The 21,946-nt window shown below is 39.6% G+C and overlaps 1 protein-coding gene across 2 annotated transcripts in view; it reads left to right on the top strand.

Annotated features, from left to right (window-relative positions):
- Positions 1-21,946, top strand: part of ttc7a (tetratricopeptide repeat domain 7A) — a 130,738-nt gene that overhangs the window by 65,308 nt on the left and 43,484 nt on the right. For both annotated transcript variants that reach the window (XM_057847684.1, XM_057847686.1), the window contains exons 16-18: positions 6,996-7,156; positions 21,459-21,575; positions 21,778-21,890. In XM_057847684.1, the coding sequence (XP_057703667.1) occupies positions 6,996-7,156; positions 21,459-21,575; positions 21,778-21,890 (391 nt within the window). The remainder of the gene's footprint in view (positions 1-6,995; positions 7,157-21,458; positions 21,576-21,777; positions 21,891-21,946) is intronic.

Genomic DNA, 21,946 nt, shown 5'->3' on the forward strand with positions numbered 1-21,946 from the left:
TTACACACCTTGGTCTTTCCTCTGTGGAGATACAGATCTTAGCCCCACTCAGGTCTATCAATAGAATGGATCATAATGCCAGTCATTGGCACTAAACATAGTTAAAGCCATTAGAAAAGATTGGGAGAATTGGACGTCCATGTCCGTCAATGGCAGCACCCTCCATAATTGTTAATGGAATCGGGGAAGTTTGGGGGACACGTCCTATTGATATCTAGTCATTTTCTGTTGATTTGGGAAAAAAAAAAAATTCCCATTGAAAATGAATGGGAAAAATTTTGGACGTCCATGGACGTCAATGGTATCAACTTACATAAGCGTCAATGGAATCCAAGTACATTGGCATCAATAAAATGAACAAACATGAAGAAATGCCATTGGAAATGAATGGGAAGTTTGGACGTCCATGAACGTCAATGGCATCACCCTCCATAAGCGGCAATGCAATCGGGGACATTTGGGGGACACGTCCTAATGATATCTAGTCATTTTCTGTTGATTTGGGGAAAAAAAAAAAAATCCCATTGAAAATGAATGGGAAAAATTTTGGACGTCCATGGACGTCAATGGTATAAACTTACATAAGCGTCAATGGAATCCAAGTACATTGGCATCAAAAGAATGAACAAACATGAAGAAATGCCATTGGAAATGAATGGGAAGTTTGGACGTCCCTGGACGTCAATGGCATCACCCTCCATAAGCAGCAATGCAATCGGGGACATTTGGGGGACAGGTCCTATTGATATCTAGTAATTTTCTGTTGATTTTGGGAAAAAAAAAAATTTCCCATTGAAAATGAATGGGTAAAATTTTGGACGTCCATGGACGTCAATGGCAGCACCCCCCATAAGCGTCAATGGAATTGGGGACGTTTGGGATATACGTCCTATTGATATCTGGTCATTTTCTGTTGATTTGGAGAAATTTAGTTTTTTCCCCATTGAAAATGAATGGGAAAAATTTTTGACGTCCATGTAAGTCAATGGCGGCACCCTTCATAAGCGTCAATGGAATTGGGGAAGTTTGGGGGACACGTCCTATTGATATCTGGTCATTTTCTGTTGATTTGGGGTAATTTTGTTTTTTCCCCATTGAAAATGAATGGGAAAAATTTTGGACGTCCATGGCAGACAATGGCATCGACATCCATATAGTCAATTGAATCCAAGTACATTGGCATCAGTAGATTCGACATGCATGGCTTTCAATGGCATCAATGCAATGTAAATTCCATTGGAAATCCCATTGGAAGTGAATGGGACTTTTCCCATTCGAAATGAATGGGATAGTTTTTGGCAAATTTCCAAGGAAGCGTAATTTTTTTCCAAATTCTGTATACAACTTTTATGCCCCTCACCGTCCCGGAATTTTTGATGCCCAAATTATGTGATTTGGTCAAAAATTGTAGGACTAGATACATTTTGAAACTTTTTTTTTTTTCACGGAAAATTGCCGTTTACGGACGAACGGAAAAATTTTCGGGGCCATTTGTAAAGTTTCCTGTGTCACGCGAAAATTCCGGTCGTGCCGATACTTGAACGGTGCCGATCGGTCTAACGGTTCGGGCTGTGAAGCGCTCGTTTTTTTTCCATTCAAAATGAATAGGAAAGTTTTTGGCAAATTTCCGGGGAACCGTAAATTTTTGCCAAATTCTGTATACAACTTTTATGCCCCTCACCGTCCCGGAATTTTTGATGCCCAAATTATGTGATTTGGTCAAAAATTGTAGGACTAGATACATTTTGAAACTTTTTTTATTTTTCGGAAAATTGCCGTTTACGGGCGAACGGAAAATTTTTCGTGGCGGTTTGAAAAATTCCCATCGTCACGCGAAAAATCCGGTCGTGCCGATACTTCAACGGTGCCGATCGGTGCTACGGTTTGGGCTGTGCGTTGGCTCAAAAAAACGCGGAGAATTATTGAATAATAATAATAATAACTAGAAACTGCAATTTCGGGAGAAATTACACACCTTGGTCTTTCCTCTGTGGAGATACAGATCTTAGCCCCACTCAGGTCTATCAATAGAATGGATCATAATGCCAGTCATTGGCAAAAAACAAAGTAAAAGCCGTTAGAAATGAATGGGAGAATTGGACGTCCATGGACGTCAATGGCGGCACCTTTCATAATTGTTAATGGAATCGGGGAAGGTTGGGGGACACGTCCTAATGATATCTAGTCATTTTCTGTTGATTTGGGAAAAAAAAAAAAAATTCCCATTGAAAATGAATGGGAAAAATTTTGGACGTCCATGGACGTCAATGGTATCAACTTACATAAGCGTCAATGGAATCCAAGTACATTGGCATCAATAGAATGAAAAAACATGAAGAAATGCCATTGGAAATTAATGGGAAGTTTGGACGTCCGTGGACGTCAATGGCATCACCCTCCATAAGCAGCAATGCAATCGGGGACATTTGGGGGACACGTCCTAATGATATCTACTCATTTTCTGTTGATTTGGGGAAAAAAAAAAAATTTCCATTGAAAATGAATGGGAAAAATTTTAGACGTCCATGGACGTCAATGGTATCAACTGACATAAGCGTCAATGGAATCCAAGTACATTGGCATCAATAAAATGAACAAACATGAAGAAATGCCATTGGAAATGAATGGGAAGTTTGGACGTCCATGAACGTCAATGGCATCACCCTCCATAAGCGGCAATGCAATCGGGGACATTTGGGGGACACGTCCTAATGATATCTAGTCATTTTCTGTTGATTTGGGAAAAAAAAAAAAAATCCCATTGAAAATGAATGGGAAAAATTTTGGACGTCCATGGACGTCAATGGTATCAACTTACATAAGCGTCAATGGAATCCAAGTACATTGGCATCAATAGAATGAACAAACATGAAGAAATGCCATTGGAAATGAATGGGAAGTTTGAACGTCCCAGGACGTCAATGGCATCACCCTCCATAAGCAGCAATGCAATTGGGGAAATTTGGGGGACACGTCCTATTGATATCTAGTCATTTTCTGTTGATTTGGGGAAAAAAAAAAATTTCCCATTGAAAATGAATGGGTAAAATTTTGGACGTCCATGGACGTCAATGGCAGCACCCCCCATAAGCGTCAATGGAGTTGGGGACGTTTGGGGTATACGTCCTATTGATATCTGGTCATTTTCTGTTGATTTGGAGTAATGTAGTTTTTTCCCCATTGAAAATGAATGGGAAAAATTTTGGACGTCCATGGACGTCAATGGCAGCACCCCCTATAAGCGTCAATGGAGTTGGGGACGTTTGGGGGACACGTCCTATTGATATCTGGTCATTTTCTGTTGATTTGGGGAAATGTAGTTTTTTCCCCATTGAAAATGAATGGGAAAAATTTTGGACGTCCATGGCCGTCAATGGTATCAACTTACATAAGCGTCAATGGAATCCAAGTACATTGGCATCAAAAGAATGAACAAACATGAAGAAATGCCATTGGAAATGAATGGGAAGTTTGGACGTCCCTGGACGTCAATGGCATCACCCTCCATAAGCAGCAATGCAATCGGGGACATTTGGGGGACAGGTCCTATTGATATCTAGTCATTTTCTGTTGATTTGGGGAAAAAAAAAAATTTCCCATTGAAAATGAATGGGTAAAATTTTGGACGTCCATGGACGTCCATGGCAGCACCCCCCATAAGCGTCAATGGAATTGGGGACGTTTGGGATATACGTCCTATTGATATCTGGTCATTTTCTGTTGATTTGGAGAAATTTCGTTTTTTCCCCATTGAAAATGAATGGGAAAAATTTTGGACGTCCATGTAAGTCAATGGCGGTACCCTTCATAAGCGTCAATGGAATTGGGGAAGTTTGGGGGACACGTCCTATTGATATCTGGTCATTTTCTGTTGATTTGGGGTAATTTTGTTTTTTCCCCATTGAAAATGAATGGGAAAAATTTTGGACGTCCATGGCAGTCAATGGCATCGACATCCATATAATCAATTGAATCCAAGTACATTGGCATCAGTAGATTCGACATGCATGGCCGTCAATGGCATCAATGCAATGTAAATTCCATTGGAAATCCCATTGGAAGTGAATGGGACTTTTCCCATTCGAAATGAATGGGATAGTTTTTGGCAAATTTCCGAGGAAGCGTAATTTTTTTCCAAATTCTGTATACAACTTTTATGCCCCTCACCGTCCCGGAATTTTTGATGCCCAAATTATGTGATTTGGTCAAAAATTGTAGGACTAGATACATTTTGAAACTTTTTTTTTTTTCACGGAAAATTGCCGTTTACGGACGAACGGAAAATTTTTCGGGGCCATTTGTAAAGTTTCCTGTGTCACGCGAAAATTCCGGTCGTGCCGATACTTGAACGGTGCCGATCGGTCTAACGGTTCGGGCTGTGAAGCGCGCGTTTTTTTTCCATTCAAAATGAATAGGAAAGTTTTTGGCAAATTTCCGGGGAACCGTAAATTTTTGCCAAATTCTGTATACAACTTTTATGCCCCTCACCGTCCCGGAATTTTTGATGCCCAAATTATGTGATTTGGTCAAAAATTGTAGGACTAGATACATTTTGAAACTTTTTTTATTTTTCGGAAAATTGCCGTTTACGGGCGAACGGAAAATTTTTCGTGGCGGTTTGAAAAATTCCCATCGTCACGCGAAAATTCCGGTCGTGCCGATACTTGAACTGTGCCGATCGGTGCTACGGTTTGGGCTGTGCGTTGGCTCAAAAAAACGCGGAGAATAAGATGAATAAATAATAAGTACAATAAAGTTGCACAATAACAATACCTTGTTCTTTCTTTCAGAAAGACCAAGGTAATAATAATTATTATTATAATAATAAAGTTGCACAATAACAATACCTTGTTCTTTCCCTTGGAAAGACCAAGGTAATAAGTACAATAAAGTTGCACAATAACAATACCTTGTTCTTTCTTTCAGAAAGACCAAGGTAATAAAGAATAATAATAAAGAAGTACAATAAAGTTGTACAACAACATAACCTTGTTCTTTCCCTTGGAAAGACCAAGGTAATTATAAATATATATATATATATATATATATATATATTAAAAAATACATTAACAATGAATTATTCTCAAAAAAAGTCTTAAGTGTCAACCTTTGAATAGCTGTCCACTGTAGTGACCACTCTACCTAAAATGGTTAACAGACACGCCCTTTAAAAAATGAGAGTTGTTTCTATCTACTTGTTACAAATTTAACAAAAAAAACTCAAAATTCCAGATGTCCTCCATTGTTGGTCTGTTTACAATGTAACTAAAAGGGAAACCTACAGTGGGGCAAATAAATATTTAGTCAACCACTAATTGTGCAAGTTCTCCCACTTGAAAATATTAGAGAGGCCTGTAATTGTCAACATGGGTAAACCTCAACCATGAGAGACAGAATGTGGGGAAAAAACCCCAGAAAATCCCATTGTTTGATTTTTAAAGAATTTATTTGCAAATCATGGTGGAAAATAAGTATTTGGTCAGTACCAAAAGTTCATCTCAATACTTTGTTATGTACCCTTTGTTGGCAATAACGGAGATCAAACATTTTCTGTAACTCTTCAAGAGCTTTTCACACACTGTTGCTGGTATTTTGGCCCATTCCTCCATGCAGATCTCCTCTAGAGCAGTGAGGTTTTGGGGCTGTCGTTGGGCAACACGGACTTTTAACTCCCTCCACAGATTTTCTATGGGGTTCAGATCTGGAGACTGGCTAGGCCACTCCAGGACCTTGAAATGCTTTTTACGAAGTCACCCCTTTGTTGCCCTGGCTGTGTGTTTGGGATCATTGTCATGCTGAAAGACCCAGCCACATCTCATCTTCAATGCCCTTGCTGATGGAAGGAGATTTTCACTCAAAATCTCTCGATACATGGCCCCATTCATTCTTTCCTTTACACAGATCAATCGTCCTGGCCCCTTTGCAGAAAAACAGCCCAAAGCATGATGTTTCCACCCCCATGCTTCACAGTGGGTATGGTGTTCTTCGGATGCAATTCAGTATTCTTTCTCCTCCAAACACGAGAACCTGTGTTTCTACCAAAAAGTTCTATTTTGGTTTCATCTGACCGTAACACATTCTCCCAGTCTTCTTCTGGATCATCCAAATGCTCTCTAGCGAACCGCAGACGGGCCTGGACGTGTATTTTCTTCAGCAGGAGGACACGTCTGGCAGTGCAGGATTTGAGTCCCTGGCGGCGCATTGTGTTACTGATAGTAGCCTTTGTTACTGTGGTCCCAGCTCTCTGTAGGTCATCCACTAGGTCCCCCTGTGTGGTTCTGGGATTTTTGCTCACCGTTTTTGTTATCATTTTGACGCCACGGGGTGAGATCTTGCATTGAGCCCTAGATCGAGGGAGATTATCAGTGGTCTTGTATGTCTTCCATTTTCTAATAATTGCTCCCACAGTTGATTTCTTTACACCAAGCATTTTACCTATTGCAGATTCAGTCTTCCCAGCCTGGTGTAGGTCTACAATTTTGTCTCTGGTGTCTTTCGACAGCTCTTTGGTCTTGGCCATAGTGGAGTTTGGAGTGTGACTGACTGAGGTTTTGGACAGGTGTCTTTTATACTGATAATGAGTTAAAACAGGTGCCATAAATACAGGTAACGAGTGGCGCCTCGTTAGACCTCGTTAGAAGATGTTAGACCTCTTTGACAGCCAGAAATATTGCTGGTTTGTAGGTGACCAAATACTTATTTACCACTCTTATTTGGAAATAATTTCTTTAAAAATCAAACAATGTGATTTTCTGTTTTTTTTTCTCCACATTCTGTCTCTCATGTTTGAGGTTTACCCATGTTGACAATTACGGGCCTCTCTAGTCTTTTCAAGTAGGAGAACTTGCACAATCGGTAGTTGACTAAATACTTATTTGCCCCACTGTAAATCTTCCTCCTGCTATGAAATTTACTGTTCCAATTTGACTAAACTTGTCTTTACAACTAAGGAAACATGGCTTAATTAATTCACAATAATGCCTATGCATCCACAGGTATCTGCAGCTATGGAGCCCTTGCAGGTAGCTTTATCTCTCCAAGGGGATGACTTGCACTCTCTCCACTTGCTGACCCTTCTCCTCAGTGCTCAGAAACACCACCGCCATGCCCTGGACACCTTGGGACTGGCCCTCAGCCAACACCCTGACAACTTCAAGTAAAGACAGCCATAACACTTCCCCACTGCTCATGCAACAAAAAATACAGATGAATGTAGTGGTCAAATGGGAATATGAACTAAAAGTGAAAATGCAGAGAGAGCGAGAGAGAAAGAGAGAGACCCTCAACAGACATGCAGCACCAACACTTGTCATCTTGCAGGGATAGGGTGTCTCAGCTCCACTGCGTTGGAGGCCAGACACGCACACACACATACACACACGCACACTCGCAATGCCTTATTTAGAAGTGCCAGAGTGAAGGCCTGCATTGCGGTACCTATTTCCCCTTATACACTTCTTAGCCTTTTAACACTGCAGTGTTAAACTAAAACAACCCGCAGACTCTCAACATGACAGATATTTCAGAGTGCGGCTGTATTTAAATAAAATTAAAAACTAATTTTAAAAAAACTAATTTTATGAAATGATTGTCAATTAAATGCCAGTAAAAGAGTAAAATGTCAATAATTGTACAGAGAATGAATGATTATAGTAACAGTTACAGTTCAGGCTAGTGTCTTCACGCAAATTATATTATGAAAGAATGTTGCATCATCTAAGAAATGTATTAACTCAGTGTACTATCTCCTCTAAATGCACTTCTCAATACCACCGTTGGAGGTCAGTGTTGACCACCGTAGTCCCAGTACCAACAGGTGTATATCACTACATCAGGAAGGACGGGAAGAGTGATAATGCAGTAATACAACAAAATAAATGCAGGGGAAGGAAATAACAGGTGTTTAAAAACAAGAAATATAGCCCTGCAGTATAGAGGGCTGGTTCTATCATGAAGCTTCACTGCTTTGCACGACATTTAACCCTTTATGGGGCACTCGTTGAACTCATTGGCTGCCATAGACTGCGATAGAAGTCCAATCTATTTTGACTGGGCAAGGCCGACAGAGAATACTCACTGCTAGCCTACCCAGTCAAAATACGTTGGACGTCAAGGGCTGTCAATGACACTGAAACGAGCACAGTGCTGTGGCACGGGAAGTGGGGTGCTGAGGGTGCTGCAGCACTTCCTGGTGTAGGGGAGAAAAAAAGTGTTTTGGTAGATTTTTTTGGTACCACTTTACAATAAGGGTCCCTTAATTAACATTAGTTAATGCATTTTTTAGACAATAACTAATGTTTAAGTAACATGGCAATAATTAATATAATTGCTTATCTAACATTTATTAATATATTAATTAACATGAGTAAATACATTAGCTAATGCATTAGCTAATGCATTAGTTAATGCATAACCAGACAGTAACTAATGCTTTGGTAAAATTAAAAATATACATAGGCCTATATAGGGTTAGGGTTTTGGGTTAACTTAGCATTTATAATTTCTTAGTTAAGGGACACATGTTCTACACTTTACAATAAGGGTCCAAAAAGCATTCAGTAATGGTTAATGAAGGTTGGGGGGGGGGGGGGGGGGGGGGCTTAAGCATTTATGATTTCTTAGTTAAGGGACACATGTGCTACACTTTACAATAAGGGTCCAAAAAACATTCAGTAATGGTTAATTAAGGTTAAGTAATACTTATGAGTTACATTCACGTGAAATAATACCGTACTTAAGGTTAGGTTAGCAGCACCCAAGACTCACAGAGCAATTTTTCTCATTTTAAAATAACATAATCACTTACTAGTACCAGTGTACATTAATATCTATTTATTAATGCACTCATGTATATGTGAATTAATGTTATGTAATCTATTATATATATTATATGTCCGAGTTGCGGAGCTACAATAAACATTGACTTAAATGAGTGCAAGAAACTAAATTCTGTGCTTTATGAAGAGTGAAAAAAGCAGAATTTAACTCAGACGAAATCATTCGTCCGATTAGTTAAGTATTACCAAAACAAAATGGTGACGTCACGTACCGTAATGGTCGGCAACGGGTCGCCGCATACGTTTCTTCAACACAACTTGTCTGTGTCAATAAAAATAAAAAATCGGTTTTTATATATATATATGTAATATATATATATATTTCTGTCTCCATGCATGTACCTGTTTATAATGGACCCCATGATTTTACAAGTTGATTTGGGGGGAAAAAAGTCCACGTTATTTCTGGGAAATTACGGTAGTTTGTAATATTGCCCAACGAGGAAAAGTTATCTGCTGATTTAGACCGTGGAGAACTTCAAATAGCTTTAATATTATTGTCTGTAGTTGCTGTTGGACCGCCACCGTGCATAGCGTTGTTGGCTGCCCGTGTCTAATTTATTTGAGTGTTGTAAAAAGTGGGTGCTAAACCAAACCTTATTGGACCTTCTAGTTTTCAAATTGGATTGTTTATCATTGCGCTGTCTAGCTGCGGGGATTTTTATTATAATACACGGGCGCCTTTATTTCCAATACAAAAACTCCAACACACACTGTAGGTGAAATGGAACGCTGTCTTTGTAGTAGCCTGGTTGTAGTACGTAAACTATCTAGCATGTGTGTGTACTGCCTTGTGCACACCTTGTATGGAGAAAAAGTGCAAGCATGACAAATTTGCACCGAAATAGCTGTTTTTGGATGAGGAAAAGCAAATAAAATCCTCAGTGCCCTTGGATGTGAATGACTTCCAGCGCCCCTGAAGCACTTATAGGGAATCCTCCCAGTTTAAATGAATTGGATATCTATCACTGTTAGTGTCGGGTAAGGAGTTAAATACCATTTCTTTTTTTTTTTTAATCCAAAAATATATTTAAATTAAGAATGTTCTTGGAAGCCATATTTCTGGTTTTAGTCACGATAATTATAAATATTTTTATTTTCTATAATAAACATTTTAGTAGACATTGATTTATAATCAATTATATATAATCAATACACTAATGATTAATAATTGTTGAAAATAAATATAGGATTTTTTTTTTAATTACCAAAAATTTAAATTAAATCTTTGCACCCTTTTCTCTAGCTAGAGGACACACACGCACTCACACACACACTCCTCTATAGAGACACTTGACTACTTTGACCTGTTTAAGTGCTATTTAGTGGACCCAGCCAATCACCTTAGCTCCTTCAGCCAGGAATGTCATATTAACTCATTCACTCCCAGCCATTTTCATCGGTGCAACCCCCTTCGCTCCCAGCCGTTTTACTGGATTTTGACTGATTTTGCAAGGCCCACCGAAAATTCTGTTCTATTGCTATATAAACATGGAACCCACAAAAAGAAAGATTAGACTCTCTACTTTCAGCAGGAAAAAAAGTTAGTTCATATCTTTTTCCATTCTTTAGAAATCAGCATTAGAAAATAGCTTACTTTGAGCAATTTTCCCATTTCTGATGAAAAAAAAAGAGAAATTGAGCTTTTTGTAAAAGCATACATTTCAAACATAACTTTGACTTTAACGCAGCTATTTTTTGCTTTTTTGACATCCCAAACATCTGAATAATGTTTTCCTTCTACAAAATAACATAAACAACAAGACAAATAGAGCTTTTGATGGCAAAGTAACAATTGATTTCCACATAACTAAACTATTGAACTGGGAGATGACGCTGTTGTGGCCGCGACAGCGGGGGTAAACTTTTCCCTCATCGCCCCCTGTCTCATCAGGATTGATTTTTTTGAGCCTTTCTTTTGTGGTGACCAATGCCTCGTGGCGGAGTTCGCCTGGGGAACTTGTGTTCCTGGGGGGGAAGTGGTTTGGCCGTGCGTGTTTCCGGCTGAGTCGCGGGACACTGGAGGGTGCGGGGGACGCGAGCGGCCGAGCACAGTGGTGCGGGCTCTGCTCGGCGAGCAGCACAGACTCAACGGCATCGTCCGCTGCACTGGTGGTCCCAGTCCTTGTGCTCGGTCGTCCAACGCCTGGCATTCCGGATGTCCTCCCGGTTGTTCTGCTCGGTCGTCCGCCGCCTGGCATTCTGGTCGTCTATTCGGTCGTCTTCCGCCGGCGACCCGAGCGTTCGTTCCGTTGAATCAGGTTGCGGGTCTTACCAAATGCGCTACTGCCCTCCAGTGGCCAGTTTTATTGCTTTAAAATGGATTTTCAGCATTCTGCTTTGGAGCTAAGGTGCATTTTTGGGAGCAAATGAGTTAATAAGATAAAGTAAAAAAAATAAGATACTGTGGGGTACGTTGTGTTAAATGTCATGAAGCGCCTTGCTGAGAGAAAAGGGCGCTGTGGAAAGAGTAGGGAGGTGAGAGAGGGGGTATATCATGGCCCCTCAGGTCACCAGCATTGCCTCTTTTAACACATGCCCGCCGTCTGAACTAAAAAAAAAAACGGATCGGGAATCACAAGAGGAGTCGGCGCCAGGGGAGAAGCAGCAGCAGCAAAATTAAATGGAAATCACGTAAATCGGGTATGTCGTAACTAGGGTTGGGCATCGTATGAAATTTAGCGATTCCGGTTCTGATTCCAATTCCAGGTTTTGATTCCGATTCCGAACGATTCTCGATTCCGATTCTTTTAAGAGGCAGGGTAAAAATATGCAGGGTAAAAAAATTGCATCGTTTATATTAAAGTTTCAACGATTTTTTAAATTAAATGAACTTCTCACCGGGGTAATTTTTAACTTCTATATAAATATCACTCTTTGAACTCTAGCAATTTTTTTCCGCTCGGCGGTCAGGGCATTGAAACAAGGAAATCGAAATTTAAAAATTCGAACGATTCCGGGAGCATCGGAGTGTTAGAACCGTTTCCCATCGATGCTCGATGCGCAACCCTAGTCGTAACCCGAGGACTACAGAAAATCCCTTTATTCGTTCTTGAGTCATCTTAAACACAACTGACAGAAAAACAGACAAACGAAACCGAATACATAACCATCACTTTTCCTTAGGTTTTACCTACTGGCGAAGGTAACACTTATAGCAAAAGTTCTGTGAAAAAAACAATTTCAGCTCAGGCTCTCCAGTGTGAAGTTTGAATGATCTGTCTTTGTGCTTGTATGTGCTTGGTGTACGCATGCACATTTAGTTCAACAATGAATAAAAACTGGGTAATTGCAAGTGACAAAAATTCAGGTAAGAAGACAGTCATCAGCTTGTATTTTAATCAGTTGTAAGTGGTCATTATGATTGGCTGGCCCTCATTGGAGTTGTATTGTCTGTAAAAAGCCCCCTGAATATCATTTGTGTTGATTGAGTGTCGCATTTCCAAGACAGAAGGTTGCTAGGTATGTCCTCTGTCCTGTTGTCTGTCCTGTGCTGGTGAGAGGAAATTTGTAGTGTGTGTGGGTGAGGGTGTGATAGGGGGTGATGTACTTGTGTCTAGGATTTTAGTCTTGCACATCAATGATGATGTGTGTCACTGTATTTTTGTGTGTGTGCATGCATGTGTATGATCCATGTTAGCTTTTGCCTCTCTGCACCACAGCTAACTGTCAGCTTGCTGTAGCATGCCAAATTTACTCTTCTACCAGCCTCGGACTTTCTTCCATCTCTCATTTCTTTGCCCTTATTTATTGATATATGACTTTATTTTAATTTTTAGATAATAAAGGGATCCTCGGACTTAAAGATTTGTAGGCTCTAATAAGCCACAATTGTTCTCGTTTACTATTAGAAACACATATATTGTTGCCATTGAATTAGATATCTATAATATTTAGTACATGTTTTGACCTACGGAGGGCGCCATGTTTTACACGCGCAATGCATGCGGCTGGCCTGGACTGGGAGAATAGCTCTGCTAGCTAGCACGCGAAGCTAGCATGACGACTGTCATGATTTTGTCACATTGGTCAGATTATTTTGTGAAAGAGATGTGGGATGAGTTCCCAACGTCGTGCCTGCATCCAATTTCAGCTCACCAGCAGTGTCTTTAAACCGATCCTAGGCGGCTTGTATTGACTTGCAAGCATTTGACAGTTCGTGTAACCCTTTGCTGTTAGTTGCATCATTGCCTTGTTTTTTTCATTTGTCTGCCTCTCACCTCGGTTTTCTCTCGTTTTTTTTTTTTTTTTTTTTTTTTTTTTTTCCCAATTGATCCCGACCTACTGTCACGGACCCTTTTTGTGTCTCCCTTTTCGCGATCGCGTGTTTTTTCGTGTGTTCAATAAACCCTTTTACGCAATCCCTATGTTATTGTGTCTGCTTGCTTGCTGTCTGAAGTGAGCCGTGTTTTTTAATTCCGTGGTCAAGCTAGCCGCGCTTTCTTTTCAGTTGCGTTTCCCTTTCAGGTTTTACCGTACAGACAGACAGCTCACGTGGGTTGTGATTGCTTTATAAGGAAAATCATTACTATCGTCACGCAAAAGTATAGTCCTGTGGTCTACGTGCTTCTTAAAAGATCAATATTAGTACAAGTTATAGAAATTTTATATTAAAACCCCTCTTAATGTTTTCGTTTTAATAAAATTTGTAAAATTTTCAAACAAAAAATTAACTAGTAGCTCGGCATTGCTGATGTCAATAATTACACAATGCTCATGGTGCCGGAACCCATACAATCAGTAAAAGATTGAAAAGATTAGAGAGGCCTGTAATTATCAACATGGGTAAACCTCAACCATGAGAGACAGAATGTGGAAAAAACCCTGAAAATCCCATTGTTTGATTTTTAAAGAATTTATTTGTAAATCATGGTGGTAAAGTAAGTATTTGTTCAATACCAAAAGTTCATCTCAATACTTTGTTATGTCCCATTTGTTGGCAATAACGGAGGCCAAACGTTTTCTGTAACTCTTCACAAGCTTTTCACACACTATTGCTGGTATTTTGGCCCATTCTTCCATGCAGATCTCCTCTAGAGCAGCGATGTTTTGGGACTGTCGTTGGGCAGTCGTTTTTTTTTTTTTGCTCACCGTTCTTATCATTTTGACGCCACCGGGTGAGATCTTGCATGGAGCCCCATATCGAGGGAGATTATCAGTGGTCTTGCATGTCTTCCATTTTCTAATAATTGCTCCCACAGTTAATTTCTTTACACCAAGCATTTTACCTATTGCAGATTCAGTCTTCCCAGCTTTGTGCAGGTCTACAGATTTGTCTCTGGTGTCCTTCGACATTTCTTTGTTCTTGGCCATCGTGGAGTTTGGCGTGTGACTGACGGAGGTTGTGGACAGGTGTCTTTTATACCGATAATGAGTTAAAACAGGTGCCATTAATAGAGGTAACAAGTGGAGCCTCGTTAGACCTCGTTAGACCTCGTTAGAAGAAGTTAGACCTCCGTGACAGCCAGAAATCTTGCTTGTATGTAGGTGACCAAATATTTATTTTCCACTCTAATTTGGAAATAAATTCTTTAAAAATCAAACAATGTGATTTTCTGATTTTTGTCTCTCATTGTTGAGGTTTACCCATGTTGACAATTACAAGCCTCTCTAATCTTTTCAAGTATAGAACTTGCACAATTGGTAGTTGACTAAATGCTTATTTGCCCCACTGTAGGTGCTATTACAGCAATGACACAAACAGTTAGCATGTGTTCGCTATCATTAGCACATCGTTCAAACAACCACACAACTGGCTCTAAGTGTCCGATCGTGGGTGGAAAACACACAACAACAACAGAAAAGATGATACACACAGGCGTTGCCTCTGTAGAGATATTTTACAAGCATAAACAATGAACGTAGGTTTGCAGCCGTGTAGCTGTCCGTCTTCTTCTGGCGTGTGAGCTCTCTTCTTCGCGTAAACAAGTGCGAGTGCGCCCCCACTTGGGCGTGAAAGCACCACAAACTAAAAGCATGCATTTCAATATAAAAAAGTCAATAAAACAATTGAACACACATTGCCAAAGGCAGAACGCGAACGTGGCCATAGCTATTAAGAGTTACTCAGATAACTATAGCATAAAGAACATGCTAATAAGTTTACCAAACCATCAGTATCACTCCAAAACACCAAAATAACATGTGAAATGATATCATAACGTGTTATTATTTTCCCACATAAGTCGCTCCTGAGTATAAGTCGCACCCCCAGCCAAACTATGAAAAAAACTGCGACTCATAGTCTGGAAAATACCGTAGTCAGTAATAGTCACTTGACCTATGAAGAGATCATTGTAATTCATACCAATTTGTCGATATGCTTTCCACTGTAAAAAAAAAAAAAAAAAGCCTCAGTCTGTGCAACTTGAGGTGATATAAAAGTATGAAGGATGTGTGTGTATTGTGCTTGTGGTCTAAAGAGAATGATTAATCTGAGCTTTTGATGCTGAACTTGTTGAACAAGGGTTTTGATCTTAAGGGAACATGCATGCAAGTGTGTATGGGGGTGTGTGTGTGTGACTGGCATGCACATACATACTTGCTTAATGCTCCAAAGGAAGTAAATCTGCAAAGGCTTTAATAACGTAATCTCTGTGTGTTTTGTGCATGTGTTACACCTGCTCATGATGCAGTGAAAACAAACTCTGATCTGTGGGAGTGCAGAATGAGTAATACTGTAGCTGGACCTCTTTTTTCAAGGGAACATTGCAAGCTAGCTATTTTTAAAGGCAGTTGATGCTGGCACTCGTTGCTGTAAGCTGGCCACCACTATACTGAGAAACTCTGCTCAATGCCATCCACTCACCAGCACGCTGTGCTCACTAGGCACATTCGCACTTGGCTGAAAATGACAATTGGAATTGAAGTACATTGTGTAATCTTGAAATCTACTGTTGAAGGCCTTCAAAGCCTTCTCTGACGGCCTAAGAATTTCTCTGACCTGGATTTAAAACCTACATGAAATTGTATTCATTTTATTTCTAAAAGGCAGAAAAATGGATGGCTGGTCAGCACGACACCCCCCGATTCCTTCTCTTGAAGAGAGTCTTGAACTTAAAGACTCGTAGGCTCTAATAAGCCACATTTGTTCTCTTTTACCAAAATATGTTATTAGAAACACATAAAATATTGCCATTGATTTAAAAAACTATAATATTTAGTACATGTTTGACATATGGAGGGCGCCATGATTTATGCGCGCTCAGGGTGAAGACGTAGTCTGTCACTCACTAGACCAGGGGTCGGTGACCGAAAAAGGTTGAAAGAGCCATATCGAACCAAAAAAAAAATATATATATATATATATATATATATATATATATACAGTATATATACTGTATATTTCTGGAGCCGCAAAAAAATATAAAGCCTTATATATTAACCTACTATCAAAACGACTAAATTGGCTACAAATACAGCCTTCATAGTTACCATATTTTCTGCACTATAAGGCGCACCTGAAAGCCTTAATTTTGTCAATAGCCGACAGTGCACTTTATAATCAGATGTGCCTTATCTATGGATCAATATTAGTTAATCATGGCATGACATTCTGTTTAGCTCAGCTCCATCTTGTGGATGCATAATGCAACACCAACTACTACTACTACTACTACTGCTCCTTATAATGCAGTGTGCCCTATACATGAAAACGGTTGAAAAATTTGCCATTCATTGAAGGTGCGCTTTACGCACCGATGTGCCTTAAAGTGGGGAAAATATGGTAAATGTTATTTTATTTTGTATTTTCTCTGCAGTGAATTCTATAGAGTATGACGCACCATTTGACTACGCTGTTCTACGATGCCGCCTCGAGTTTAACTTCATTCCAGTATAAATTAATTAGAAGAATGTTTGTGTCATGTATGAAACCAGAAACCATATTAAAACAAAAAATGTTTCCCTCCCACATCTTTTTCCATTTTAAACTATTTTTGGAAAAGGTCCAGGGAGCCACTATGGTACTGCTAAAGAGCCGCATGTAGCTCTAGAGCCGTGGGTTGCTGAGCCCCGCACTAGACAAACACTACCGGTCTTCTGCAATTCCTTCTACGCGGCGAGACGTCCAACACAAGCACGCATCAGTTAAAAGCGGCTAGTACTTACTATTTGTGTTTTTATTGAGTGTTTTATTACCTTTTCATTGCCTCAAAATACTTTTTGCGTGTGTTTCCCTCTCATACTTTGAAGCATTGTGTTTTCATGTGGTAGTTTTAAAGCAGATTATTGACCACATTAGACACTTAGCGTATTTAAACCACCCTTATTTCATTTTACCGTATTGGCCCGAATATAAGACAGCCCTGATTATAAGACGACCCCCTCTTTTTCAAGACTCAAGTTTGAAAAAAGACTTTTTGAACAGCAAATTTACAGAAAATAATTACAGTACATCCGAAACAAATGATTATAACAATATATTTGAGAGAAAAAGCATGTTATTTTGCCTTGTTCTAATCTTAATATCTGAACATTTAAATATGTAAACTAAAGTGCAATCACATTCGTAAATGAATGGCTTCTGGTTTTTGAAATGTAAATAAACCAATCTATTGTGATAAAACAACAAAATTGCAATAACTGCATTAACCATCAAAGTGAAGTCTAACTGTAACTGTAGTCTTGACACAAATCTGAATCAGGAAAAACATTGCAATAAAATATGCAAACTGGTTAAACTTGAGAGTAGCTGAGATCTGTCATGACAGAACATCGCTTATCTATATATCTGGCGCCATCTAGTGTCGTGAATGGGTATAGTCTAGACCGCGAATATAAGACGACTCCCTCTTTTTCAGTCTTATTTCAATGCAAAAAACACCGTCTCATATTCGGGCTAATACGGTACTTCGTTTTTTTCTTAAAGCATTTTTAGTATGTTCTGTCTGTATGCAGCCAAACAAAACAAGCTGAAGCGCACGGTAGTACTATAGGTGTCAAATTCGCCTCTTGTAGCACACTTCGCCGGTGTGGCACATCTCTTGTGTCATCCCTTCCCGTCTTTCCTGTTCATTTTGCTTTTGCTGCTCGTTTTGTGAAATATCGACAGTCCTATCATACTCATTAATGTTCCTCTCGGGTTCAAATTCAAAGGGTTGAACAGATGACATATTTATGTCGCTAGTCATACTTTGGAAGCCCGGCAGTGTAGCCATGTGACGTCACCGCCCTGCGACGTGAACAACGACCTACTAGTTATACTAATTGTATAACAACGAAAACATCAAGATGGGTTTTCATTCCAAATTATTTTAACTCATAATAACATTTTTCTTTTAAGAACTACAAGTCTTTCTATCCGTGGATTCCGTTAAGGACACATTTAAATCCCTTTTCTAAATGCCGTTTTTAAAGAGCTAATTTATATGAAACTCAGTTAAAGTGGTTTATCATGACAATCAACACCTTCCATTTAGTCCACAGAGAGAGTCAGTTCACATGATACACACCATGTCACATTTCAACACTAGGATGGGTTTACACCATCGTAATGCCTCTAAACGTTTTGCCACAGTGGTAATAGGGAGCCTAGAGACACACACAGCAGGTGCACCCTTCATACAGTCAGCTCCATCCTCTCACACACTTAAGCTTTCAACTCTTCCATCTCCCCCCTTACCCTCAACACTCACATCATTTTCCCTCCCCCCTAGAAGTCTACTGACCCATGAGCTGGTAATAAGGTGCATTTCACAGAGAGTTTTCTCCCTTGACACAAGCTCTTCTCACTCTGCTATTGATCCTCTCTCTCTCTCTCTCTCTTGAAGCCTTCCACACTTGGTTTTGCCCATCTGCTGTCCACATTCCTCCTCCCGGTCTGACGGAGCATAAAATAATTGGAGGTTCATTCAGCAAAAATGATGCAGTAGACAGATCACCGTACTGTTTTTCATTGTACTGTGGTTCACGGTCTCTCCTCACATTGCGACGACAAACAGCTTTCACTGAAACCCCCCCTCGGGCAATTAATGTACACATGCACACACACTAGGGATATATCTGGCACTGACACATCACTTAACCAGTTGTCTTCAACAAAAAGGGTTGAGGGTTGAAACACTATGACCTCTCTTCATCAGCCTTTCAACACACTGCGTACGCACACACCAGCACATACGCAGATGTGATGGTAATATACATTAAGTGCTGATGGGTCTTTGCACATAACCCTCATAGGGTAATAAAAAAAAAAAAATTCACTAAACTTCTTGGGACCTGACATCCACATACATTATGTAAACATCTAATTTTGGATCATGTAGGTAGGCCTGTCGCGATAACAAATTTTAGTGTGCGATAATTTATCTCATAAATTATTGCGATATACGATATTATTGTGCCCCCCCTCCCATTTTTTTTAAAACCAATTTACAATAACACAGTGAGAATACAGTATATATTAATAGATCAAGTTCACCCATTTAAACACGATATATGCCTACTCTCAAATTAAAAAAATACTTTTTAAGAAATCACAACTAAAAACAATAAACCATGCCTCTTTTAAGTAAAAGACAACAATATTAATACCGCACAGAAACAGAATAAATAAAACGTCTTTTTCAGGAAAAAAAATAATAAATTGCACTTAACTCATTCACTCCCAGCCATTTTCACAGGAGCAAGGCCCTTGGCTCCCGGCCGTTTTACTGGATTTTGACTGATTTTGCAAGGTCCACAGAAAATTCTGTTCTATTGCTACAGTGGGCCAAATAAGTATTTATTCAACCACCAATTGTGCAAGTTCTCCTACTTGAAAAGATTAGCGAGCCCTGTAATTGTCAACATCAACCTCAACCGTGAGAGACAGAATGTGGAAAAAACAAAACAGAAAATCACATTGTTTGATTTTTAAAGAAATTATTTCCAAATAAGAGTGGTAAATAAGTATTTGGTCACCTACAAACCAGCAATATTTCTGGCTGTCAAAGAGGTCTAACATCTTCTAACGAGGTCTAACGAGGCTCCACTCGTTACCTGTATTAATGGCACCTGTTTTAACTCATTATCAGTATAAAAGACACCTGTCCAAAACCTCAGTCAGTCACACTCCAAACTCCACTATGGCCAAGACCAAAGAGCTGACGAAGGACACCAGAGACAAAATTGTAGACTTGTACCAGGCTGGGAAAACTGAATCTGCAATAGGTAAAACGCTTGGTGTAAAGAAATCAACTGTGGGAGCAATTATTAGGAAATGGAAGACATACAAGACCACTGATAATCTCCCTCGATCTGGGGCTCCATGCAAGATCTCAACCCGTGGCGTCAAAATGATAACAAGAACAGTGATCAAAAATCCCAGAACCACACGGGGGGACCTAATGAATGACCTACAGAGAGCTGAGACCTCAGTAACAAAGGCTACTATCAGTAACACAATGCGCTGCCAGGGACTCAAATCCGGCACTGCCACACATGTCCCTCTTCTGAAGAAAGTACACGTCCAAGCCCTTCTGCGGTTCGCTAGAGAGCATTTGGATGATCCAGAAGAGGACTGGGAGAATGTGTTATGGTCAGATGAAACCAAAATAGAACTTTTTGGTAGAAGGGTTCTCGTGTTTGGAGGAGAAAGAATACTGAATTGCATCTGAAGAACACCATAAAAATCAAACAATGTGATTTTCTGTTTTTTTTTTTCCACATTCTGTCTCTCATGGTTGAGGTTTACCCATGTTGACAATTACAGGCCTCTCTAAGTGGAAGAACTTGCACAATTAGTGGTTGACTAAATACTTATTTGCCCCACTGTATATCAACATGGAACCCACCAAAAGAAAGATTAGACTCTCTTCTTACAGCAAAAAAAAAGTAAGTTCATATCTTTTTCCATTCTTTAGAAATCAGCATTAGAAAATAGCTTAGTTTGAGCATTTTTCTAATTTCTGATGAAAAAACGGAGAAATTGAGCTTTTTGTGAACGCATACATTTCAAACATAACTTTGACTTTAACACAGCTATTTTTCACTTTAGTTACATCCCAGACATCTGAATAATGTTTTCCTTTTACAAAAAAACTGAAACAACAAGACAAATAGAGCTTTTGATAGCAAAGTAACAATTTATTTAGACATAACTAACTGAAAGATGACGTTGTGTTGGCCGCGACAGCGGGTTAAACTTTCCCTCATTGCCGCTTGTTTCAAAAAGATGATTTTTTTTTTCATCTCTGCGAGCTCTGCTCACGAGCAGCACGGACTGTACGGCATCGAGTGGTCCCGGTTGTTCTGCTCGGTCGTCCAGCACCTGGCATCCCGGGTGTTCTACAGGTTGTTCTGCTCGGTTGTTCTGCTCGGTTGTTCGCCGGCTGTCATCCATTCGGTCGTCTTCCGCCCTCTCCCCGGCTTTGCGGCTTTTTTTAATTTGAATGAACACGACTTTTGACTGAGAAATTCGTTTTCTGTCTTATAACCTTTATGAAAAACTTAAACAAGTTTTATGTACTTAAAACAGTACAGTGTGAAGGTAATTGAAAAAAGTGACATTTAACCTTTTAATCGTTTAATTAATCGTCTGATTAATCGATTATAAAAACACTCATTACTTGCAGCCCTACAAAAAAGTAATCAGTTCCATTTTTTTATCTTACATTCAATATGCGTGATTTTTTTCTCTAGTTTGCTGTTCACGAAGGTTAAGCTGGAAGAAGTCCTGCATGGGCCAGCTGTGGCCTTAAAGACCTGCCAGGAAATGCTACAAATCTGGCAAAGTCGCTATGATGTCAGCCGCTCGAAGTAAGTGAATGTACAGTATATCTACATAGAGAATGTTTTCTGCATTTTATGATGTGCAGATATATTGTGAATATCTTGGATTCGTTTCTGAAGTGTCATTCAGCATGTGTCCTACTACACAGATGTTCTGTAAAATTCGGCTAGAATATAATAGAATTTACTAACACATGTTTTTTTGTGTGTGTGTATTTGTATTTTTCAGTGAGACAGATGATAGTAGCAGTATACCAGTAGCGGAGAAGTTGGATGCCAGCCCTGGAGTTAGTAAAACATCCATCCACCTCACTCTGCCTGACTTCCAAGATACCTCTACTGGTCTGCCTTTTGACTTTTTAATCACTTTTTTTCAGCATGTAAGACTATTAAGTACA

This window comes from Corythoichthys intestinalis, chromosome 10, assembly GCF_030265065.1.
Source record: "Corythoichthys intestinalis isolate RoL2023-P3 chromosome 10, ASM3026506v1, whole genome shotgun sequence".
NCBI lineage: Eukaryota > Metazoa > Chordata > Actinopteri > Syngnathiformes > Syngnathidae > Corythoichthys > Corythoichthys intestinalis.